A 19954-nucleotide genomic window follows, 5' to 3' on the forward strand; every position below is an offset into this window, starting at 1 on the left:
TCCTCCCCTCCACCTAAAACGTACCCAAGGAAGGAAGATTTTACGTCCATAACAAACACAAACACACAGAAGCCAGTTCTCTTTTGACACCCTCTTGCTCCCATCTTGGGTCTGGAGATCTGCCCTGCCAGGCGGTCTAGCATTGTGTGAGGGTTAATTAACAGGGAGGAGGGGGCTTAGCTGGACTTCCGAGTAGGAAGCAAGGACACAGCGACCCGGAGCCCTCCGGGAAACCTGCCACACCATCTCTGCATTCAGCGTGGCGCTAGAGTCTCTCCCTTCAGTGCCTGTGAATAATAACCAGGTGCTGGGATTCACAAGCGGGGAGACTCGCTGCTGCTGTGCTTGGGTGCTGCTTGTGGGCTTACTATTCGGGGCATCTGATTGGCCGCTGTGGAAATAGGATGCTGGACTAGACGGGCCCCCATTAGCCTGGTCCAGCAGCCAGGCTATTGTGATGTCCTAATAGAACCTCCAGGTCCAGAGGCAGTCTATCTAGATCCATAAGTTCATTGGGTGCTTGGCCACAGACACTGGAGTAGATGGGCCCCCCTTTGGCCCTTGGGGCCCCTTACAATTCTACAGTTCCATTATTCTATGCTTTGTCTCCATTGTCTTAATGCCGATACTGAGTGTGCAGGTGCCCTTTGCAAAATTTAAAGGCCATTCCTTGAGGTACAGCCCCTTATGTCTGTAGAAATCCCTTCCCAAATCCCCAAGACTCTGCACTTTGGCCCCAAATCTTCTTTGTTTAAAAAATTGCCCTGAGTGTTTCTGAACTGGTAATGAACTCGGGGAGAACTGGTGATCTGGGTCACTGGGTAGAATATTAACTGGAGGGGGGAAACAGGTTAATTTAAGATTATTTATTATTATTATTATTATTATTATTATTATTATTATTATTATTATTATTATTTTATATCCCTCCCCCCTTTTTCCCCAAGCTGGGGCTCAAGGCGGCTTGCGTAAGTTAAAAGAGCATAGATAAAATGCAGAAGACTAAAAACGTATTAAAAATGATAGTTTGAAGGTTATTAAGCTCTAATAGAATTAAAAACAAAGTAGAAACAAAACTGTTTAAATGCAGATAGGAAAAATAGTGCAGCCCTTTCCTTAAAAAACAACAACAAAACACAATCACTCCCCAAATCTACCTGCCAGCAGAAAGACAACAAGGAGGGAGCCAGTTTGGCTTCTCCAGGGAAAGAGTTCCAAAGTGGTCTGGGAGGAGCCACCACTGAGAAGGCCCTCTCTTGTGCCCCCACCAAGCGTGCCTGTGAGGGTGCTGGAAATGAGAGAAAGGTGTCTCCTGAAGGTTTTAAACCCCCAGGCAGGTTTGAATGTGAGGATACAGTCCTTCAGATAGCCTGGGCCTAAGCTGTATGACTTTACCTAGAGATGATTTGAGAGACTAGCAACTGAATGACAATTGAATCAGTTGGGAACAGAAGTGTTGGGAGATGGCAGAGGAATCTGGGGTGGGGTGTGCATTAAACGAAAAATTCAACAGTGGGGCAATTTGGATGGGAAGTGAATGGGCTTGCAAAGCCTGTAACCTCTGAAGTCTAAATTTTAATCTATGTACGTCGTTAGTGTGTGCAAATTTTATGCAGCTTTGGATAGGAGTGATGGGTCTCCTGCTCTAGAGATCTTTTACGTATCTAGGAATACTCTGGCTTTATGTCTGCAATCCCCTCCCTGAAACACGGTGCAGTTTCCACCTCCACCTCTCCTTCCATTCCCCCAGTCAACCCCTGCCTTATCCCAGGTCAGATGCTTGGCTTTCTCTAACGTGATGTTGTCTACACTGACTGGCAGCGACTCTCCAGGCTTTCAGAGGGAGGGCATTCCCTGTCCTATCTATTTATTTTTACTAAGTTATTTATTGCATTCCTACCCCACCTTTTCCTCCAAGGAGCTCAAGGCGGCGTACACAATTCTCCTCTTCCTCATTCTATCCTCACAACAACCCTGTGAGGTGGGTTAGGCTGAGAGGCAGTGACTGGCCCAAGGTCACCCAGTGAGCTCCATAGCTGAGTGGCGGGATTTGAACCCTGGTCTCTCCCAGGTCCTAGTCTACCACTTTAACCACTACACCACCACTGGCCCTCCTACCTGAAGATGCTATTGGGGATTGAACCTGGAACCTTCTGCAGGCAAAGCAGGTGTTCTCCCCTCAATTACAACCCTTCCATTAAGATTCTAGTTGTCATAGGTAAAGGGACCCCTGACCATTAGGTCCAGTCGTGGCCGACTCTGGGGTTGCAGCGCTCATCTCGCTTAATTGGCCGAGGGAGCCAGCGCTTGTCCGCAGACAGCTTCCAGGTCGTGTGGCCAGCAGGACTAAGCCGCTTCTGGCGAACCAGAGCAGTGCACGGAAACACCGTTTACCTTCCCACCAGAGCAGTACCTATTTATCTACTTGCACTGGTGTGCTTTCGAACTGCTAGGTTGGCAGGAGCAGGGACCGAGCAACGGGAGCTCACCCTGTCGTGGGGATTTGAACCGCCGACCTTCTGATCGGCAAGTCCTAGGCTCTGTGGTTTAACCCACAGCGCCACCCGCGTCCCTCTAGTCGTCATAGTTCTCAATAAAGGGCTAATTTGAAATGAAACCAAGGAGGCTGCCTTATACTGAGTCTGGTCACTGGGGTCTGTCTAGCGTAGTGTTGTTTGCTCTGACCAGCAGCAGCTCCCCAGAGTTTTAGGCAGCCCTAACTGAAGGTGTCGGAAATTGAACCATGGACCTTCTGCTTTCAAGGCAAGTGCTCCATGCCTGAGCTGCGTCTTTTTCCTGCGTGATCCCCACCTTTTCCGCAGCCAAAACTTGGCCCTCGGCCACATTTCCCAGGCGGACAACTGAGCTTTCCAAAAGCCCTCCCTCCTTTGCCCAGATCTCTCTCTCTCCTTTCTTGGCTTCCAGAACCTTTAAGGCTGTGAGATGCTCAGGGTGGGGCCACTATCCATAACAATTATCTTTTGCTCTTTTTTTGCTATGTCACTCTGCCTAGCGCTGCCTCCATCTTCGGCGTCATAAAAAGGGTAATAGCTGCCCAGTATCACACCATTTGAGAGACAGTGGCGGTGTACAGTTAAAGCACATCCCCTCCCCTTCTTGAAGAATCCCGGGAACTGTAGTTTGCCCTGGAGCCGAGCTGCACGTCTCAGCACCTGCAAACTACAGTTCCCAAAATTATTTAAATGCAGCTTGCCTTGGGGAAGGTTCCAGGGTGGCTCAAATCTGTTTCGAGGATTTGACGCCACTTTTGAGTCCGAATTCAATCGCCTGGGGATCTCCTTTGAACCACCTGTACTTCCTTCGTCTGGATTAGAGGATCCACCTGTTTCTAACCTCGCCATCAAGGCTTAAAACATTCCTTAAGCTCTCCTCCACCTTCACCCCATAGATCTGTTTCCTTGCAAGCCCTCCTCCTCTCTTCCAAATCTTCAGTTAGCAAGAGACAACTGCGTTTTGTGATGCCCACACACACCCCTCCCACCAGACATGGGGTGGGGCCTGCTCTACACTTTTGCAGCGGGAGGAAGTGGTAGAGTCCTTGCAGAGCAGGCTGGGCCACTTCAGGCTGCAGGTGTAAAGTTGAAAGGACCCTACCTGGATCCCCTTGAAAGTGAACCCAAATCCTTTCTGAGGGATTTCAACGACGTTCTGCCAACTCCCAACTTGCAGCTTTTTTGTGGTACAGTCTCTTCAGGTTTGAGAGCAAGCCCAGCGGTGGGGGGGGGAGACACCCCACCCCAGGCTCTGATCCTTTCTGACTGGTCACCTAGCGAGCTACTTGCGCAGAAATCCATTTTGTTTGATTTTACAGGACACACACAGAGACATTTGCAGGGGGGCGTTGCCTGTGCACACGGCAAAACGGTACAGTCCTCGCTGATCTCATGCCAGGATTCTACCGCCTTATCTGTTGCGTGTGCCGACCGGGCCTGTGTGTGCCCGGGTGTATAGAAGAGCTGTTCAGTTATCCTTCGGCAACACTCTCCACCCCGCAAGGACTCAGCCCAAACATAGCCGGCGACTTCCCCTGCCTTTGCTTGGCGTACAATTTTCTCGCCACCCGCTTGCTGCCTCTTAAATTCCCACGAAGCCGAGGAGGGGGGAAAGGGGGGGAAAGGGACCCAGACTTACCTCCCAGGCAGGCTGTGTCGGCCTCTGGCTTTTGTCTCCCCCACCCCGAGCGGTGTGAACCCAGCAGGCAGGGCAAACGGGGAGAGAGCGAGAGAGCGGCAAGCCCAGGAACTGTGTGAGATCAGCATTTTATTATTTTAGCTTTCAGGCCGGGCAGGCGGGCGGGGTGAGGAGCGCGAGAGCGAGAGATCACATATACAGACTCCGTTATCAATCACTCCGCAGACCTGCCGAGCGGCCGAGTCAAGACCTCCAGCGGCCACAGATGAGAAGTGCCAAGCCGAAGGACCGGTTCAACCGGGAAGATGCTGCTGGTGCTTCTGTTTTGTTGCATTTCAAGCCTAGCCAGGCCTCCGCTGCAGCTGGACTACTGCAGTGCGCTCTGTGTGGGGCTCCCCTTGGAGCTGGTTCCGAAGCTCCAGCTGGGTCAGAACGTGGAGGCCAGACTCATGATGGGGAAATCTGGATGGCAGCATGTGGCACCGCTCTTAAAACATCTGCACCAGCTACCATCTACTACCCAGCTGCGTTCAAGGTCCTCATATTAATTTTTGAAGCCCTAAACTGCTTAGGCTCACTGGAAGGACAGATCGTGAAGCTGAGGCTCCAAGACTTTGGCCACCTCATGAGAAGAGAAGACTCCCTGGAAAAGACCCTGATGTTGGGAAAGATGGAGGGCACAAGGAGAAGGGGATGACGGAGGACGAGATGGTGGGACAGTGTTCTCAAAGCTACAAACATGAATCTGACCAAACTGCGGGTGGCAGTGGAAGACAGGAGTGCCTGGCATGCTCTGGTCCATGGGGTCACGAAGAGTCGGACACGACTGAACGACTAAACAACAACAAACTGCTTAGGCATGGGTAGGCAAACTAAGGCCCAGGGGCCGAATCAAGCCCAATCGCCTTCTGAATCCAGCCCGCGGACGGTTCGGGAATCAGTGGTTTTTTACATGTGTAGAATGTGTCCTTTTATTTAAAATGCATCTCTGGGTTATTTATGGGGCATAGGAATTCATTCATATATTTTTTCAAAATATAGTCCAGCCCTCACAAGGTCTGAGGGACAGTGAACCAGTCCCCTGCTGAAAAAGTTCGCTGACCCCTGTGCTTAGGTCTCAGGGACCGCCTGAACGCTTATATCTCAGCTCGGTCACTGAGATCATCTGCAGGAGTGGCATTGGTGAGACGAGGCTCAGTTGACAAGAAACACTTTAGTGCCATTGGGCCCAGTCCTGTGGAACTCTCTGCCACTGGAGATTCAGCAGGCGCCTTCCCATTTTTAAACACCTGCTGGAAACTTTTATAACCTGCCCTCTCTATGCAAGCAATTAAGAAGACATCCTTGCACAATTGTTAACTGATGTTTGTTTTTAACTTTTTAAATGGTTTTTATTGTATGGTTTTATTGCTGCAGACCGCTTTGATACATTGAAATGTTTTATGACAAGAGGTTTACAGATATTTAACAAAAAAATACGAGAAATTTGTGGTGCAGAAATGAGTAAAATAATTCTCATGCTACCTCACAGATTCAGCCCTCCACTTTCCAGGGTCCTCAGAGTTGCCTCCCTCACCCCTTCTCTCTTTTTTCTTTTTAGACGGTTGGTTGTGTGCAAATAGAAACAAAAGCTTAGCCTGCTGAGATAGAGAACTGGTTGGGGGAAGCTCAGGTAAAAGTGTCTTGCCTCTGCAAAAGACCAGTGGCATAGCGTGGGTTGTCAGCACCCGGGGCAAGGCAAGTAATTTGCGCCCTCCCCCCCCCCTGCACTGTCCCTCCCCCAGATAGTCCCTCGCTCTCTCTCCGCTCCGCACCGCACGCCTGGCACCCTCCCCTCCACAGTGGGCGGCGACCCGGCGGCTCGGATCGGATTCGCACAGCCAGCACTGCAGTGAGAGAGAGTAAGTGAGCCAGGTAGGGGCAGAGAGCTGCGAGTGCGAGCGCGCCCCCCCCCCGATGTTGCGCCCGGTGCGGCCGGCCCCCCCTGCACCCCCCACGCTACGCCACCGCAAAAGACCCAAATTCTCTGCTGTCTGACGCAGAAAGGGAGGATGCAAAAGGAACCACAGCCTTCTACACAACAGCTTCTGGTGAAGAATATCCCCAAGATGTCATGGGCTGAACCTGAGACCTTCTGCATGCAGAGCACAAACCCCGAGACAAACCCCTTCCCCTAAAAGCAAAGTAATCGTCCACATGGTTCTGAACAAAGGGCTGTTTTTAAATAAGAAACCTGGGAAGCTTCTTCATACTTAGCCAGACACTTGGGTCCATCCAGCTCAGTATTGCCTGCACTGACTGGCAGCCGCTCTCCAGGGTTTCGAACCAGGAGCCTTTCCCAGCCCTACCCAGATGTGCTAGGGATCAGACCTGGGACCTTCTGCATGCCAGGCAAATGCTCGACCACCGAGGCACAGCTGCTCTGCGACCAAGAAAAAAGCACTCTGCTCACGTTCAGAGGAAATGAACGCTCCTTGCAGATCCTGAAGGCTCCTTCGCTGGCTCGAATTAACCCACAGCTTTTATACCTCTGGAAGCTCCTCTATGAGTATCGGGGAGAGAAGGGGCTCCCCATGGCTGGTAATGGTCACTCCGATAGGCATGAAAGGCTGGGTTTTGGCCTGCGAAAGGAATCGCGGTGGTACCTGGTGTGGTGTCGCCCCCTGGTGGACAATCAAAGCAGAGCAGATGAAGGCAGCCACTAGGGATTGTGGGTGGACGGACACCTGTACCCCTCCAGAAGTTCATAAAATCAGAGTTGGAAGGGACCACAAGGGTCATCTAGTCCAACCCCCTGCAATGCAGGAATCTTTTTGACCCAACATGGAGCTTGAACCCACAACCCTGAGTCAGACCCACAACCCACAACCTCTGGTCAGACCTCACCTGGAGTACTGTGTCCAGTTCTGGGCACCACAGTTCAAGAAGGACACTGACAAACTAGAACGTGTACAGAGGAGGGCAACCAAAATGGTCAAAGGCCTGGAAACAATGCCTTATGAGGATCGGCTAAGGGAGCTGGGCATGTTTAGCCTGGAGAAGAGGAGGTTAAGGGGTGATATGATAGCCATGTTCAAATATATAAAAGGATCTCACATAGAGGAGGGAGAAAGGTTGTTTTCTGCTGCTCCAGAGAAGCGGACACGGAGCAATGGATCCAAACTACAAGAAAGAAGATTCCACCTAAACATTAGGAAGAACTTCCTGACAGTAAGAGCTGTTCGACAGTGGAATTTGCTGCCAAGGAGTGTGGTGGAGTCTCCTTCTTTGGAGGTCTTTAAGCAGAGGCTTGACAACCATATGTCAGGAGTGCTCTGATGGTGTTTCCTGCTTGGCAGGGGGTTGGACTCGATGGCCCTTGTGGTCTCTTCCAACTCTATGATTCTATGATTCTAAGAGTCTCATGCTCTACCGAATGAAATACCCCAGGCTTTCGTGTGATGTTGGTGCTGACCTTTAAAGCCCTAAACGGCCTCGGTCCAGTATATCTGAAGGAGCGTCTCCACCCCCATCGTTCTGCCCGGACACTGAGGTCCTGCTCCGAGGGCCTTCTGGCGGTTCCCTCACTGCGAGATGCCAAGTTACAGGGAACCAGGAAGAGGGCCTTCTCGGTAGTGGCGCCCTCCCATCAGATGTCAAAGCGATAAACAACTACCTGACATTCAGAAGACATCTGAAGGCAGCCCTGTTCAGGGAAGTTTTTAATATGTGACATTTTAGTGTATTTTTCATCTTTGTTGGAAGCCGCCCAGAGTGGCTGGGGAAACGCAGCCAGATGGGCGGGGTACAAATAATAAATGATGATGATGATGATGATGATGAAGTAACATGAGCCATAGGACCAAGCCGAGGACCAGCAAGACCTGGGTTCAAACTGGTCAGGGAGATGCAGTTCGGCAACATCAGCCTTAAAACCGAGGAAGGCAACAGACAAGGATGAAGACGTCACATTAAAGCCGTTTATTTTCAGAGAAATGTTCTACAGGCTGTTGAAACTATTTAAAAAAAATGATAGGTTTTTTTCAGTTAATAAAAAAATGCACGACTTTGTCCCGCTAACAGCTGCCATTCGCCAGCTGCAGACTCATGCTCCCACACGCTCAGATGCTCAGCCTCTTGTTTGACCATCTAGTCAGACTTGAAGCATTTTCTTCGACCCAACAAAAATAGCTTTCCCTCCCCCAATTTGCAAAGGAAGACAACCTTCTGGCCCTCGTGGAAAGACCTCCACAAAACCTTCCCCTCTCCTGCAGCAGGCACTGCTGGTCTGGTGTTCTTCCTTTGACCTGCAAGGCGCCTGAGTTCATATGCGACGGTGGAGTAGGATGCGGCTACAAAGGAAATACAGGCTGCTCCTCTGCAAGCAGGGCTCTCTGATAGCAAGCTCCGCTGCAATCGACTGCGCTTACGATTTTCCCAACAGGAACTCCCCAGAGAAGCTGAACAGGGACTTAACACCAGTGGCAACACACAAAGGTAGCCCCTCTGGGATGCAGACCTGTTCTGTGGCTTGCTGGATGCGTAACGCCCACCATTTGGACAGGCAGCCAAAACAAATTAGCTAGGAATAGTGGGCGCTTTTCGACCTGTGAGCAGTCAAAAGAAGTTTGGCATCGACCTTTGTGCCAAAAATGTGGGGCGATGGTGGTTGTTTTTTTTTAAAGGAGACATTTTGATTAAAATGCCTTGGTTGCCCGGTCTGAGAGCCTTGCCCAAATCCCATTGCTGGGTTTATCTTTTAAACCTGGGATGGGAAACCCGTGACGCTTCAGCTGTTGTTTGGACTCTCCTCTGCCCCAGTCAACCCGGCCAATGGTCAAGCTTCCTTCTGTGTGCTTTTCCTGAGGCAGAAACAATGGCAAGCTTTCAACACCTCCATCTTTTTAAGCAGGCATTTCTGTTTATATTAGTTATTGATATTTATGTTTATATTAGTTATTGATATTTAAAGGAATGTTTCATTGATGGCTTCTCCATTTTTGACTGATGCATTTCTTTGTATTTTTGTTTTAAATGCTGTATATGCATTTTCTTTCTCTGAATTAACATACTGTGTAAACTACTCAGGGATTTTGCATCTTAAGCAGAGTATAAACATTACTGGTGGTAGTATGATAAGAACGGATCGCAAATCAGGCATTTCAATACGAGGCCATTGTGGTGCAAATGAAACTGGAGGTGGTTAGCAGCTGATTTGTGAATCTCGGGGAATATCTGGCTTGCCAAACGCCGGAAACAAGACGGTCTGTTGCCGACAGAAGTTCTCTTACTGGAAAAGGAATTATGACCAGAGATTATCTTTGTTCTAACTGTTTTTGAACGGAAGGGAGCAGAACAAAACTGGAACGTTTGAGAAACTTTTACAATGACCTTATAACCAGGCTCTGTTTCTCCCTTGAAGGCCAGTTCTTACTTCCATGCCTATTTATTTTCTCGTGTTTGCTATAATAATAGGAACAGCCGTTTCGCGGAAACAAGACGGGGAGTCAGCAAAGAAGGTCCCACGCCCTACGTATTTGGAACGCTTTGCTTGATGATGATCTTCTGTCTAGTGGCTCGGACATTGGAGTCGGCCATGGGAGGCCCTGCCCCGAGGGCGGCTGCAGCAGCGTTGGGCAGGCCATGGGCTGTGATGTACTTCTTGTAGGCCTCGCGGATGATCTTGAAGGCCCGTATGTTGGAGTACGGGATGTCGGTGATGGGGTCGCGGTAGATGGCGGCCTTGTGGGTGACGGGGCAGACCTCCTTCACAGGCAGCTTGGGGGCCCGAGACTTCGGGAAGACGCGCTCAAAAGTCTCGTCGTCGCTGAAAGTGATGAAGGTCCGCGAACATTTGGCAGCTGAGGCGGAAGGTGCTGGCGGGGCCTCCAGCGGTGGGGGCTGCATGTCCTGGTCCAAACTGAAGTAGGTGGGAAAGGGTCCAGTGTTATTTGTAATGTCACAAAATTTATACACCACCTGAATTTTTTTTTGGGGGGGGGGGGAGCCTCAAACAGCTTCACACAAAAAATTATCTACAAACGTTTAAGATGTACGAAAAGTTAAGATAAAAACCAATTCAAACTGGCACCAACTTTCTAAAGGCTTGCCTGAAGAAAAACGTTTTTAGCAGGTGCCGAAAAGAGCACAGTGAAGGCACCTGCCTGACGTCAATAGGCAGGGAGTTCCCAAGTGTAGGTGCTGCTGCACTAAAAGATCAAGTTCTTGCAAATGCGGAATGGGTATTATGTGGCACCTGTTAGTTCTACTCAGAGTAGCCCCACTGAAGTGAATGGACATGGAATTGTATTCAACTAAGTCCTAGTGAGGCAGGCTAGTAGTCCATTTATCTCAGGACTGCCTACACTGATTGGCAGCAGCCCTCCAGCGGTCCAGACAAGGCGCATGGAAAGCAGATGCTCTACCACTCAGCTATAGCCCTTCCACTTAAAGTGTAGTAAGATTCTAGTCCTCATGGCTCCAAACGAAGGGCTGGTTTTAAATAGGAACCGAGGAAGCTGTTTCATACTTAGCCACACCCTTGGTCCACCAAGAACAGTATTGTTTGCACTAACTGGCAGAAGCTCTTGGCGGTCTCAGAGAATAGTATTTTCCATCCCTACCTGGTGATGCCAGAGATTGGACCTGGGACCTTCTGAATGCAAAGCAGACGCTCCAATTCTGAGCTAGAGCCCTTCCCTTAAATGCTTGAAGGGAAGGTATATGATCTCCCATTCTACCAGTTGTGGTCGCCCAGCGAGAAGGAAAAGAACATTTGCACATGCTCAGAGGCACAGTAGTATTCCAGGCTTCAGTGGTGAAGGTAGATAATGGGTAGAGAGGCCCAACTGAAAATAGTAATAATCGTGCCTCTCTGTCCGTACGCTAGTTTAAGCAATGCATACCCGCTATAAAATTTAGAGTGTGTTCTTAGTTTGCAACTTGCAGAAATGCAGGTCTCTAAAGGACTGGATGCACAATTGGCCAGGATATAGAATTGAACCCAAGGCTGTGAATAACCACTCGCCTAGTCACTTTTGGTGAGTGGGATCCCCACCAGGCGACCAGGCAGTTTCTGTGCACTAGGGAGACAAAGTGGGCTCTCTCATTTCCTTTTTTAGGCCGACAACGCTCCCAGATTCAAAATATGCCTGGAAAGGCAAACCATGCCTGACAAAATTCTTAAGGACTAGGAACTTGGGCCTACTGCTTCACACATCCAGCTTGCTCCATCCCGGGGGCAAGCCGAAAACCCTTACCCCTCAACGTCCACATTCTCTTCCTTGAAGCCGAGGTCAGACACGAGGGGCATGGTCCCCGAGTAGTAGCGGATGGTGGGCCCCACACATTTCCTCTTCTTCTGCACCTGTCTCTTCTTGTCTGCTTCCAAGCGCTCGTACGTCTCTGCACAGAGGAAAGGAAGCGAAACTCCTGACAACCCCAAACTTATAAGGCGCATCCGTTCCTGGATAATTCTTATGGACTAGTAACTTTGCCGGACGCGGGTGGCGCTGTGGGTAAAACTTCAGCGCTTAGGACTTGCCGATCGCATGGTCGGCGGTTCGAATCCCCGCGGCGGGGTGCACTCCCGTCGTTCGGTCCCAGCGCCTGCCAACCTAGCAGTTCGAAAGCACCCCTAAGTGCAAGTAGATAAATAGGTACCACTCTGGCGGGAAGGTAAATGGCGTTTCCGTGCGCTGCTCTGGTTCGCCAGAAGTGGCTTAGTCATGCTGGCCACATGACCTGGAAGCATCTGTGGACAGCGCTGGCTCCCGGCCTCTAGAGTGAGATGAGCGCACAACCCTAGAGTCTGGCAAGACTGGCCCGTATGGGCAGGGGTACCTTTACCTTAGTAACTTTGCTAGGGGGACGCGGGTGGCGCTGTGGGTTAAACTACAGAGCCTAGGGCTTGCCAATCAGAAGGTCAGCGGTTTGAATCCCCGTGACGGGATGAGCTCCCGTTGCTCGGTCCCTGCTCCTGCCAACCTAGCAGTTCGAAAGCACATCAAAATGCAAGTAGATAAATAGGTACCGCTCCGGCGGGAAGGTAAACGGTGTTTTCGTGCGCTGCTCTGGTTCGCCAGAAGTGGCTTAGTCATGCTGGCCACATGACCCGGAAGCCGTACGCCGGCTCCCTTGGCCAATAAAGTGAGATGAGCACCGCAACCCCAGAGTCGGCCACGACTGGACAGGGTTCAGGGGTCCCTTTACCTTTACTTTAGTAAGTTTGCTATACCGCAGGACCTGACTCACCCAAAGAGCGCAGGTTGAGCTCCTCTGTGATCTTGGCCTCTTCCAGCAGTTCCTCCTGGGTCAGGGGCCGGTCGTAGATGGGGCCTGCCCCCTTTTTGCGTTTCGACTGCACCTGGCGCTCCTGCAGGCGTAGGAAGGTCTGCCGCGTGTGTTCGGTCGTCGACTGGCGCATGTGTTTGCGGCCTGAGCAGGCAAGGGTTAGAAGGAAGGAGTTTGAAACAAGAAGAGGGAGAGCAGAGCATTTCAAATTGGGACTTTCAAGCACGGCCCTCCAGGCCTTTCTAACTGGCCCTTGGGCCTCTCCACAAGCCACACCTCCACTCCCCAAGCCACCCCACTTCTCCCTAGGTCTAACACCTCACAGGCCCTGATTCACACCCTTCTGGAGTGTTTCTGCCTGGTAGGAAGGCAACTATAAATCACTTAGGGATGCCTCCTAGGAAGCGATCCATAACTAAAATAATCAAGAATGACAGCATGCCTTTGAACAGCGATAAGGCCTTGCCTGAATGGAAAGGTGTGGAAGTGGATATGGAGAAATGTTTGTCTGCCTCTCTCGTAACACGAGAATTCATGGAGATCCAATGAAGCTGGAAGATTCAGGGCAAATAAAAGGATCTGATTTCTTTCTGCAGGGCTTGTAAGACAGAGTTGTTCCGCCTGGCCTTCGGCTTGGAATCAATTTGATTCCCCTCCCCCTTCTTTTTTCCTTTCTCCTCCTGTGATGGAACTCTTATTTGGGGACTTCCCTGGCTTTTTTCTGCCCCATGTAGGACCAGTCTGGATAGTTAGCCTTGGTGAAGACTTGACGTTTTCATCCCAAAAAAACTTTTTGATTTGACTTTCCATTGAAATGAGGCTGTATTTTAATGTTTTAATGTTGTATTTTAATCTTGTTTTTGAGTTGTATTTCAATCAATTTGTTTTTATATTAGGTGTTAGCCGCCCTGAGCCTGGTCTAGGCTGGGGAGGGTGGGGTATAAATACAATTTATTATTTATTATTATTCAGGCAGGACGCGGGTGGTGCTGTGGGTAAAAGCCTCAGCGCCTAGGGCTTGCCGATCGAAAGGTCGGCGGTTCGAATCCCCGCGGCGGGGTGCGCTCCCGCTGTTCGGTCCCAGCGCCTGCCAACCTAGCAGTTCGAAAGCACTCTCGGGTGCAAGTAGATAAATAGGGACCGCTTGCTAGCGGGAAGGTAAACGGCGTTTCCGTGTGCGGCTCTGGCTCGCCAGAGCAGCGATGTCACGCTGGCCACATGACCCGGAAGTGTCTTCGGACAGCGCTGGCCCTTGGCCTCTTTGAGTGAGATGGGCGCACAACCCTAGAGTCTGTCAAGACTGGCCCGTACGGGCAGGGGTACCTTTACCTTTATTATTCAGGCAGTGCACAGTTAAACTACAGAACTCGCTCCGGCAGGAAGCAACAGGGATCACCAACTTGGGAGGGCTTCAGAAAAGGAGTGGACAAATTCATGGTGACAGCAATGGCTACTAGCCTTGAGGGCTCTGCTCTGCCTCCACTGTCAGAGGTGTTTCTGAAGACTAGCTGCTTGAAACTGTAGGAGGGACAAGTGCTACTGTGCTCAGATGCTGCTTGTGGGCTTCCCATCAGGATGCTGGACTAGATGGGCCCCCTTTGGCCTGATCCAGATGCCAGGCTGCTCTTACATTCTTTCATGTGTGTATGCGTAGAAATCACTGGTTTTTGTGCAGCTGTGATGTGGCCTTCCGTGCAAAGGTTGAGCATCACATTCTTCGCTCTACCACTCTTCTTCTGGCCCTGCCCAGCACTGGCATGCAGCCCCTGGAAAGTCGCCTATGAAAGGATACGGCCTTCAGGCTGAGAAAGCATCCTCATCTCTGGTTTAAAAGGAATCTTAGACTTTTTAATTAATGCACACTCAAAATGGGCACTTACTGTCTCCAAGGTCATCCTGGAGCTCGGCTGGGGCCAGCCTTTCCTCTCTCACTTTCTGGGAGCTGCTTACAGGCGCGTCTGCCTTCTTGGGCCTCAGGCTCTTGATGGGTTCCTACAGAGGATTCAAACGACAGAAATTAGGAAGGGCGGTTTATAGATGTGATTCATCAGCAGAACAAAAAGCCACCAGGTGTTTAAAAAAGATGAAAGGTCCGAGCTTACATTTTCTTGACTTTGGGGAGATCTAAAATGACTAAAATGTCTAAAATGTCGTTTGGGATGCAGGTGGCGCTGTGGGTTAAAGCCTCAGCGCCTAGGGCTTGCCGATCGAAAGGTCAGCGGTTCGAATCCCCGCGGTGGGGTGCGCTCCCGCTGTTCGGTCCCAGCGCCTGCCAACCTAGCAGTTTGAAAGCACCCCTGGGTGCAAGTAGATAAATAGGGACCGCTTACTAGCGGGAAGGTAAACGGTGTTTCTGTGTGCGGCTCTGGCTTGCCAGAGCAGCGATGTCACGCTGGCCACGTGACCCGGAAGTGTCTTCGGACAGCGCTGGCCCTTGGCCTCTTTGAGTGAGATGGGCGCACAACCCTAGAGTCTGTCAAGACTGGCCCGTACGGGCAGGGGTACCTTTACCTTTAAAATGACTAGAAAGCACCCTACAATTAGAGTCATGGGCCTCTACTAAAATGGCTTCAAACAAAACAAACCAAGTTTAAGATGCATTTATTTAGAGCATTCCCCACCCCCAACTCTTCAACCAACAAAAGATCCCAGAGCAACTTATGCGCAATCAATAAAAAACAAGACAGTCCCTTCTAGATTTATGGTCTAAGAAAGAAGGACACAAAAGGAAAAAAGGAAAGACCTGCAATGAAAATGGAGAACATATTTATGTATGCGACAACGGCGGCAAGAGTTTTAATAGCACAAGGATGGAAGAATGAAGAAACCCTGACAAAAGAATAGTGGCAAGAAAAATTGATGAACTAAATTGATGCACAAACCGCACAACAAGGACGACTGTGACTTCAAAGAAGAATGGGAACCTTTTACAAAGTATTTAAAGAAACAACAAAATGAACTGGGACTCCCTGGCAGGTTTTGAATAAACATACACAAATTTATTTGTTAATATAATATATGGATAACTTAGAGATTTTTACAATATGCAGAGAACAAAATGTGCTAATAAATCAGAAAGAGGAACTGAGGGAAGTTGTAGGGGGGATGGGGGTATGCGGGGGTGGGAGGGGGGAAACATAATTGCTGGAATAATTTGTTATGTGAAAACAGTCAATAAAATTTCAAAGGAAAAAGGAAAAAAGGAAGGGGAGGTAAGAGGAAAAGAAAATTCAGGTCCTTAAAAAGCTAAATGGTAGTTCTTAAAATGACTTCCCACAGGGGCTCCTCGCAGGTGCTGCCCAATCTCCTCAAACCCCAGGAAGATTGCCAACTCCACCCCACACCCACACCCCACAGATAATCCCACGATCCGCAGGGAGTATTGCCTCTTGCACATAAACACTTCCCTCCCCACTTTCTTCTTCCGCACTCCCAGCAGTCTCCATTGCAGCAGTGGGGGCAGTTTCAATGCAGCCGGGCAAATGCTCCACTCCGCTTTGCTTGCCTCTCAGTGGAGACACAAGAGCGGATCAGACACTGCTGCAGTTGGCGCTCAGCATTCCCACCAGTCCTGCTCTCTCCCGTTAATGGATTTGGCATTCCAGGAGGGCATCCGTGTGCCCGGCTCTGCCCATCTCCTGTTACACATACCTTGTAGGCTTTGGTGACAACCCTCCGCTTCCTCTTGGGCTCGTTGTCATCCTGATCGCTGCTGGGCTCATCTCCCTCGTCAATATCAAAGTCGGAATCGACTTCGTCGTCACTGTCCGACTGGTCGCCTTTGTACTCATCGTCACCAGATTCCTGCAGGGCAGCCGAGAGAAGACGGTTGGGTGAGGAGAGCTCTCTTTCTGAACAGCAATGGCAGGAGACTCAATTTGCCATGCCCTGTCGCCCCAGCCAACCCCAGCAGATCTTTGCCCACCCCTCTAGCCTTTGAGCCACACCTTGTATATCCTTGCTCCACCACTCTGGCTTCTGACTCATATCTCTGCAAAACAAAACCCCACAGCCAGCCAGCCAGCATGGTGTAGAGATTTGGCGCTTAGTCTGATTTCTCAGCCTAAACCTTGCAGGGGGGTTTTGAAGCTAAAAATGGGGGTGAGGTGGGGGTATCACATATAACCCCCTAAGTTCTCTGGGAGAGGAGATGAATAAAAAGAGAAATTGGGAAAGGACATACAAAGTCAGTGTGGTTAAAGTGTCATACTAGGACAGGGGTCTGCAACCTTCGGCTCCGGAGCCGCATGTGGCTCTTTTACACCTTTGCCGCGGCTCCGGGGCGGATACTAGCGAGGGGAGAAGGCGCATTGTGCGCCCGGACACTCCCCACTGTGGCGGGCGCTGTACTGGCTGTGACGTTGCATGGGGGCGGTGCGTGCGTTAGTCACGCACCGTCCCGACGTCACCTTCCCGCCTGCTGTCAGATCGCGGCTCCGGAGATATACAGAGGTGTCTCGCAAGACGAAATTCATTCGTTCCGAGAGTCTCTTCGTCTAGCGGTTTTTTTGTCTTGCGAAGCAACCCTATTAGCGGCTTAGCGTATTAGCGCTATTAGCGGTTTAGCGGTTATTAAAGGCTTAAGGGATTAGCGGGTTAGCTGCTAAAAGGCTATTAGCGGCTTAGCGGCTTAGAAAAAGGGGGTGGGGAGTGGAAAAAAAATCGCAAGAATCGCAAGACATTTTCGTCTTGCAAAGCAAGCCCATAGGGAAATTCGTCCTGTGAAGCGCATTGAAAAACGGAAAACCCTTTCGTCTAGCGGGTTTTCCGTCTTGCGAGGCATTTGTCTTGCGGGGCACCACTGTGTTTGTTTTAAATGTCGCAATGATTTTACAGCTCCCAGTTTTTTTCCCTTCGGAAACAGGTCCAAGTGGCTCTTTTTGTCTTAAAGGTTGCAGACCCCTGTACTAGGACCTAGGTGACCAGGGTTCACATCCCCACTCAAGCCATGAAGCTGACTGGGTGACTGCCTAGCCTACCTCACAGGGTCGTTCTGGGAATTAAATGAGGGGGAAGAATTATGTAGGCTACCTTAAGGCTCCCTAGCTGTCAATGTTTCCCTTTTTTAAAGGGAAATTCCCTTATTCCAAATAGGATTCCTCGCAAGAAAAGGGAAAAGTTGACAGCTATGCCTTGAGCTCCTGGCAGAAGAAAGGTAGGATATAAATGAGATACTTCCCTCTCTCTACCAAAATGCCTTATTCAGCCACCATCACTAAGAGAAACCACCCTGTCCAGGAGCAGTCTACCACCAAGCGACCTGTTGCAGAAAAGAAGATGCAGGTAGAATTGCTAATGGGCTCCCCAAGTGCAGCCTCCTTTGGAAAGAAAGTGCTGGACCTTCTTGGTTCAAACTTTCCAGAAATTAATATTTATATTATGCGTATTGCACAGACTACAAACTAAACTGGACCTATGCTTCGTGGCCCCGCCCATCCCGCCTTCCTTCCAGCCAATCACAAGCAAGCGCCGCCTCGGCCGTGAGCTCGGGGTCCCGCCCCCTCCTGGACCTACCCCGCCCCCTGCCGCTGCCCATCAACCCAAGTCCCGCCCCCTACCTCCGTGAAGCCCCCGTACGTCGTCTTATAAAACTCGTCCTCTTCCTCCGCTTCGAGCAGCCCCGAGAGCCGGTTCCCTGCCGTCCGCCGCGGCGCTCGGCCTCCAGCCAGGCCCGTCGAAGCGGACGCCGCCGCCGCCATTTTTAGTCTTTCCCCGGGGAGAGAGAGCGCAGTGGCGATCGATGCCGTCGGCTCGCGACCACGCGCCCTGCGTTGCGGGGCTATTCGCAACGCCTCCGCTTGAATGACGGGAGGGATGAATCATCGAGCGCCGAGCTAACGGACGCCGATGGTGTGTAGACACGATTAGTTGAGCGTCGACGCAGAGATTGGGAAGGGAATTGGAGAATCGAACGCCGAGAAAGTCGATGGGTGAGAAACAAGCCTAAGGGGATTCAGCATCTAAGACGCTTCCGGGGAGGATCTGAAAGCTGGGTGTTCATAAGACACCCTCCTTTTATTAATGCCCTTGCAGGAACTAGAAATTCATTTAGCAATCATGCTCCGATAGGCCTATTTTTCATGCATTTGCTTAATCACCTGCCCTTTGCAAAGTGGTAAGTATGTAGACAAAGGGTAAAGGGACCCCTGACCATTAGGTCCAGTTGTGGCCGTCTCTGGGGTTGCGGTGCTCATCTCACTTTAATGGCCGAGGGAGCAGCGTACAGCTTCCGGGTCATGTGGCCAGCATGACTAAGCCGCTTCTGGCGAACCAGAGCAGCACACGAAAACGCCGTTTACCTTCCCGCCGGAGTGGTACCTATTTATCTACTTGCACGTTGGCGTGCTTTCGAACTGCTAGGTTGGCAGGAGCAGGGACTGAGCAACGGGAGCTCACCCCGTCGCAGGGATTCAATCCGCCAACCTTCTGATCGGCAAGTCCTAGGCTCTGTGGTTTAACCCACAGCGCCACCCGCGTCCCTAAGTATGTAGATGATGCTGTGTAAATAATAGTGAGGAGAGTAGCAAGAATAAAACTTGCTTGGTTGACTAAAGGCCACTTCCATTCAGCATTCTGTTTCCAAAAGCAGGCAGAGACGATGCGTTCATATAGCCTGCAAAGCAGCACCACTCCGAAGTGCACTACTTTTGCATTTGAAAGTTTCATCTACCTCTCTTTTTTACCAATTAATTTTTATTGCTCTTCAAAAATTGTAACAAATTTAACATCAAATTTAATAAAAAATTAAAAGTTACATCTGCCTCTTGTAGCTAGTATCTGCTGGTGGACTCTTCCAAGAATGCCAGCGCTGCTCTGCTGAATGAAGGCTAACCCACCACCCCACCACCAACACTGGTGAAATGGATTCCTCCAGGAAGCCCACAAGTCCTGCAATTTGCCCTCTCCCTCCACCCACAACTGATATCCAGAGGTTGGCTGCCTCTTTGAATGGAGGTTCCATTCCACTGAACACTGGTGACTTCATTCTCAGGGCTGAAGAACCATCTTAGCTTTTCATGTATTGGTACATAGAATCGTTACAATGATCATCATTCTAATCCAACCCACTGCATGTTACTTATGGTACTGTGGAACCACTGTTGAAAGTCTGCGAATTAGATAATAGGCTTTTTTCAATTGGAACTTATTTCTAGCACCACGCAGGTGAGTGCCATTGCCATTCTGAGGTGTTCATATTGAGTTCCGGGACCTCTTTTTTCTAGAAAAATAGCACTGGATATAGGCAATGTAATTCAGATTCAAGACTGGAACAAAATAGGGGCCACTCATCCATTAAAATCAGTTTCTAGTTCTGTTTGTGAAATTTCACTGAAGTTGCTTCATAGATGGTATCACACACTGCAAGAAGTGAAGTTACAAGGAACCAGGCAGAGAGCTTTCTCGGTAGTGGTGCCTGCCCTGTGGAACACCCTCCCTTCCGATGTCAAGGAAATAAACAACTATCTGACTTTTAGAAGGCATCTGAAGGCAACCCTGTTTAGGGAAGTTTAAGGACTGATGTTTTAATAAA

General features: G+C 50.1%; 3 protein-coding genes and 1 long non-coding RNA gene across 4 annotated transcripts in view; 1 reads left to right on the forward strand and 3 right to left on the reverse strand.

The window, feature by feature from the left end:
* TMOD4 (tropomodulin 4) overlaps positions 1 to 4306 on the reverse strand; it is a 26270-nt gene extending 21964 nt beyond the window's left edge. The window contains exon 1 of the mRNA XM_083416748.1: positions 4153 to 4306. The gene's annotated coding sequence lies outside the window, so the exon portion shown is untranslated. The remainder of the gene's footprint in view (positions 1 to 4152) is intronic.
* The window catches only part of PIP5K1A (phosphatidylinositol-4-phosphate 5-kinase type 1 alpha), a 171129-nt gene that overhangs the window by 102828 nt on the left and 48347 nt on the right, over positions 1 to 19954 (forward strand). The window lies entirely within an intron of this gene.
* Positions 5516 to 6995, reverse strand: LOC310665979. Its single transcript, XR_014505734.1, has 2 exons — positions 6160 to 6995; positions 5516 to 5841 (listed from the first exon to the last, which is right to left on the reverse strand). It is a non-coding gene; the product is annotated as an uncharacterized lncRNA (long non-coding RNA).
* VPS72 (vacuolar protein sorting 72 homolog) lies at positions 8098 to 19133 on the reverse strand. The gene is made up of 6 exons (XM_083416722.1): positions 17982 to 19133; positions 16075 to 16227; positions 14304 to 14415; positions 12385 to 12567; positions 11391 to 11535; positions 8098 to 10051 (listed from the first exon to the last, which is right to left on the reverse strand). Exons 1-6 carry the CDS (start codon positions 18120 to 18122, stop codon positions 9661 to 9663), a joined length of 1125 nt encoding a protein of 374 aa, XP_083272848.1. The 5' UTR covers positions 18123 to 19133; the 3' UTR covers positions 8098 to 9660.

This window comes from Podarcis tiliguerta (assembly GCF_965153285.1).
Source record: "Podarcis tiliguerta genome assembly, chromosome: 16".
Classification (NCBI taxonomy): Eukaryota; Metazoa; Chordata; class Lepidosauria; order Squamata; family Lacertidae; genus Podarcis; species Podarcis tiliguerta.

Bases quoted from the DNA above. Each gene is read 5' to 3' on its own strand.
- VPS72 (XM_083416722.1), bottom strand. From the start codon at position 18,122: ATGGCGGCGGCGGCGTCCGCTTCGACGGGCCTGGCTGGAGGCCGAGCG. The intron at 16,228-17,981 runs GTAGGGGGCGGG...GCTGCCCTGCAG, and splicing joins CGTACGGGGGCTTCACGGAG to GAATCTGGTGACGATGAGTA. The intron at 14,416-16,074 runs GTATGTGTAACA...AATCCTCTGTAG, and splicing joins TTGTCACCAAAGCCTACAAG to GAACCCATCAAGAGCCTGAG.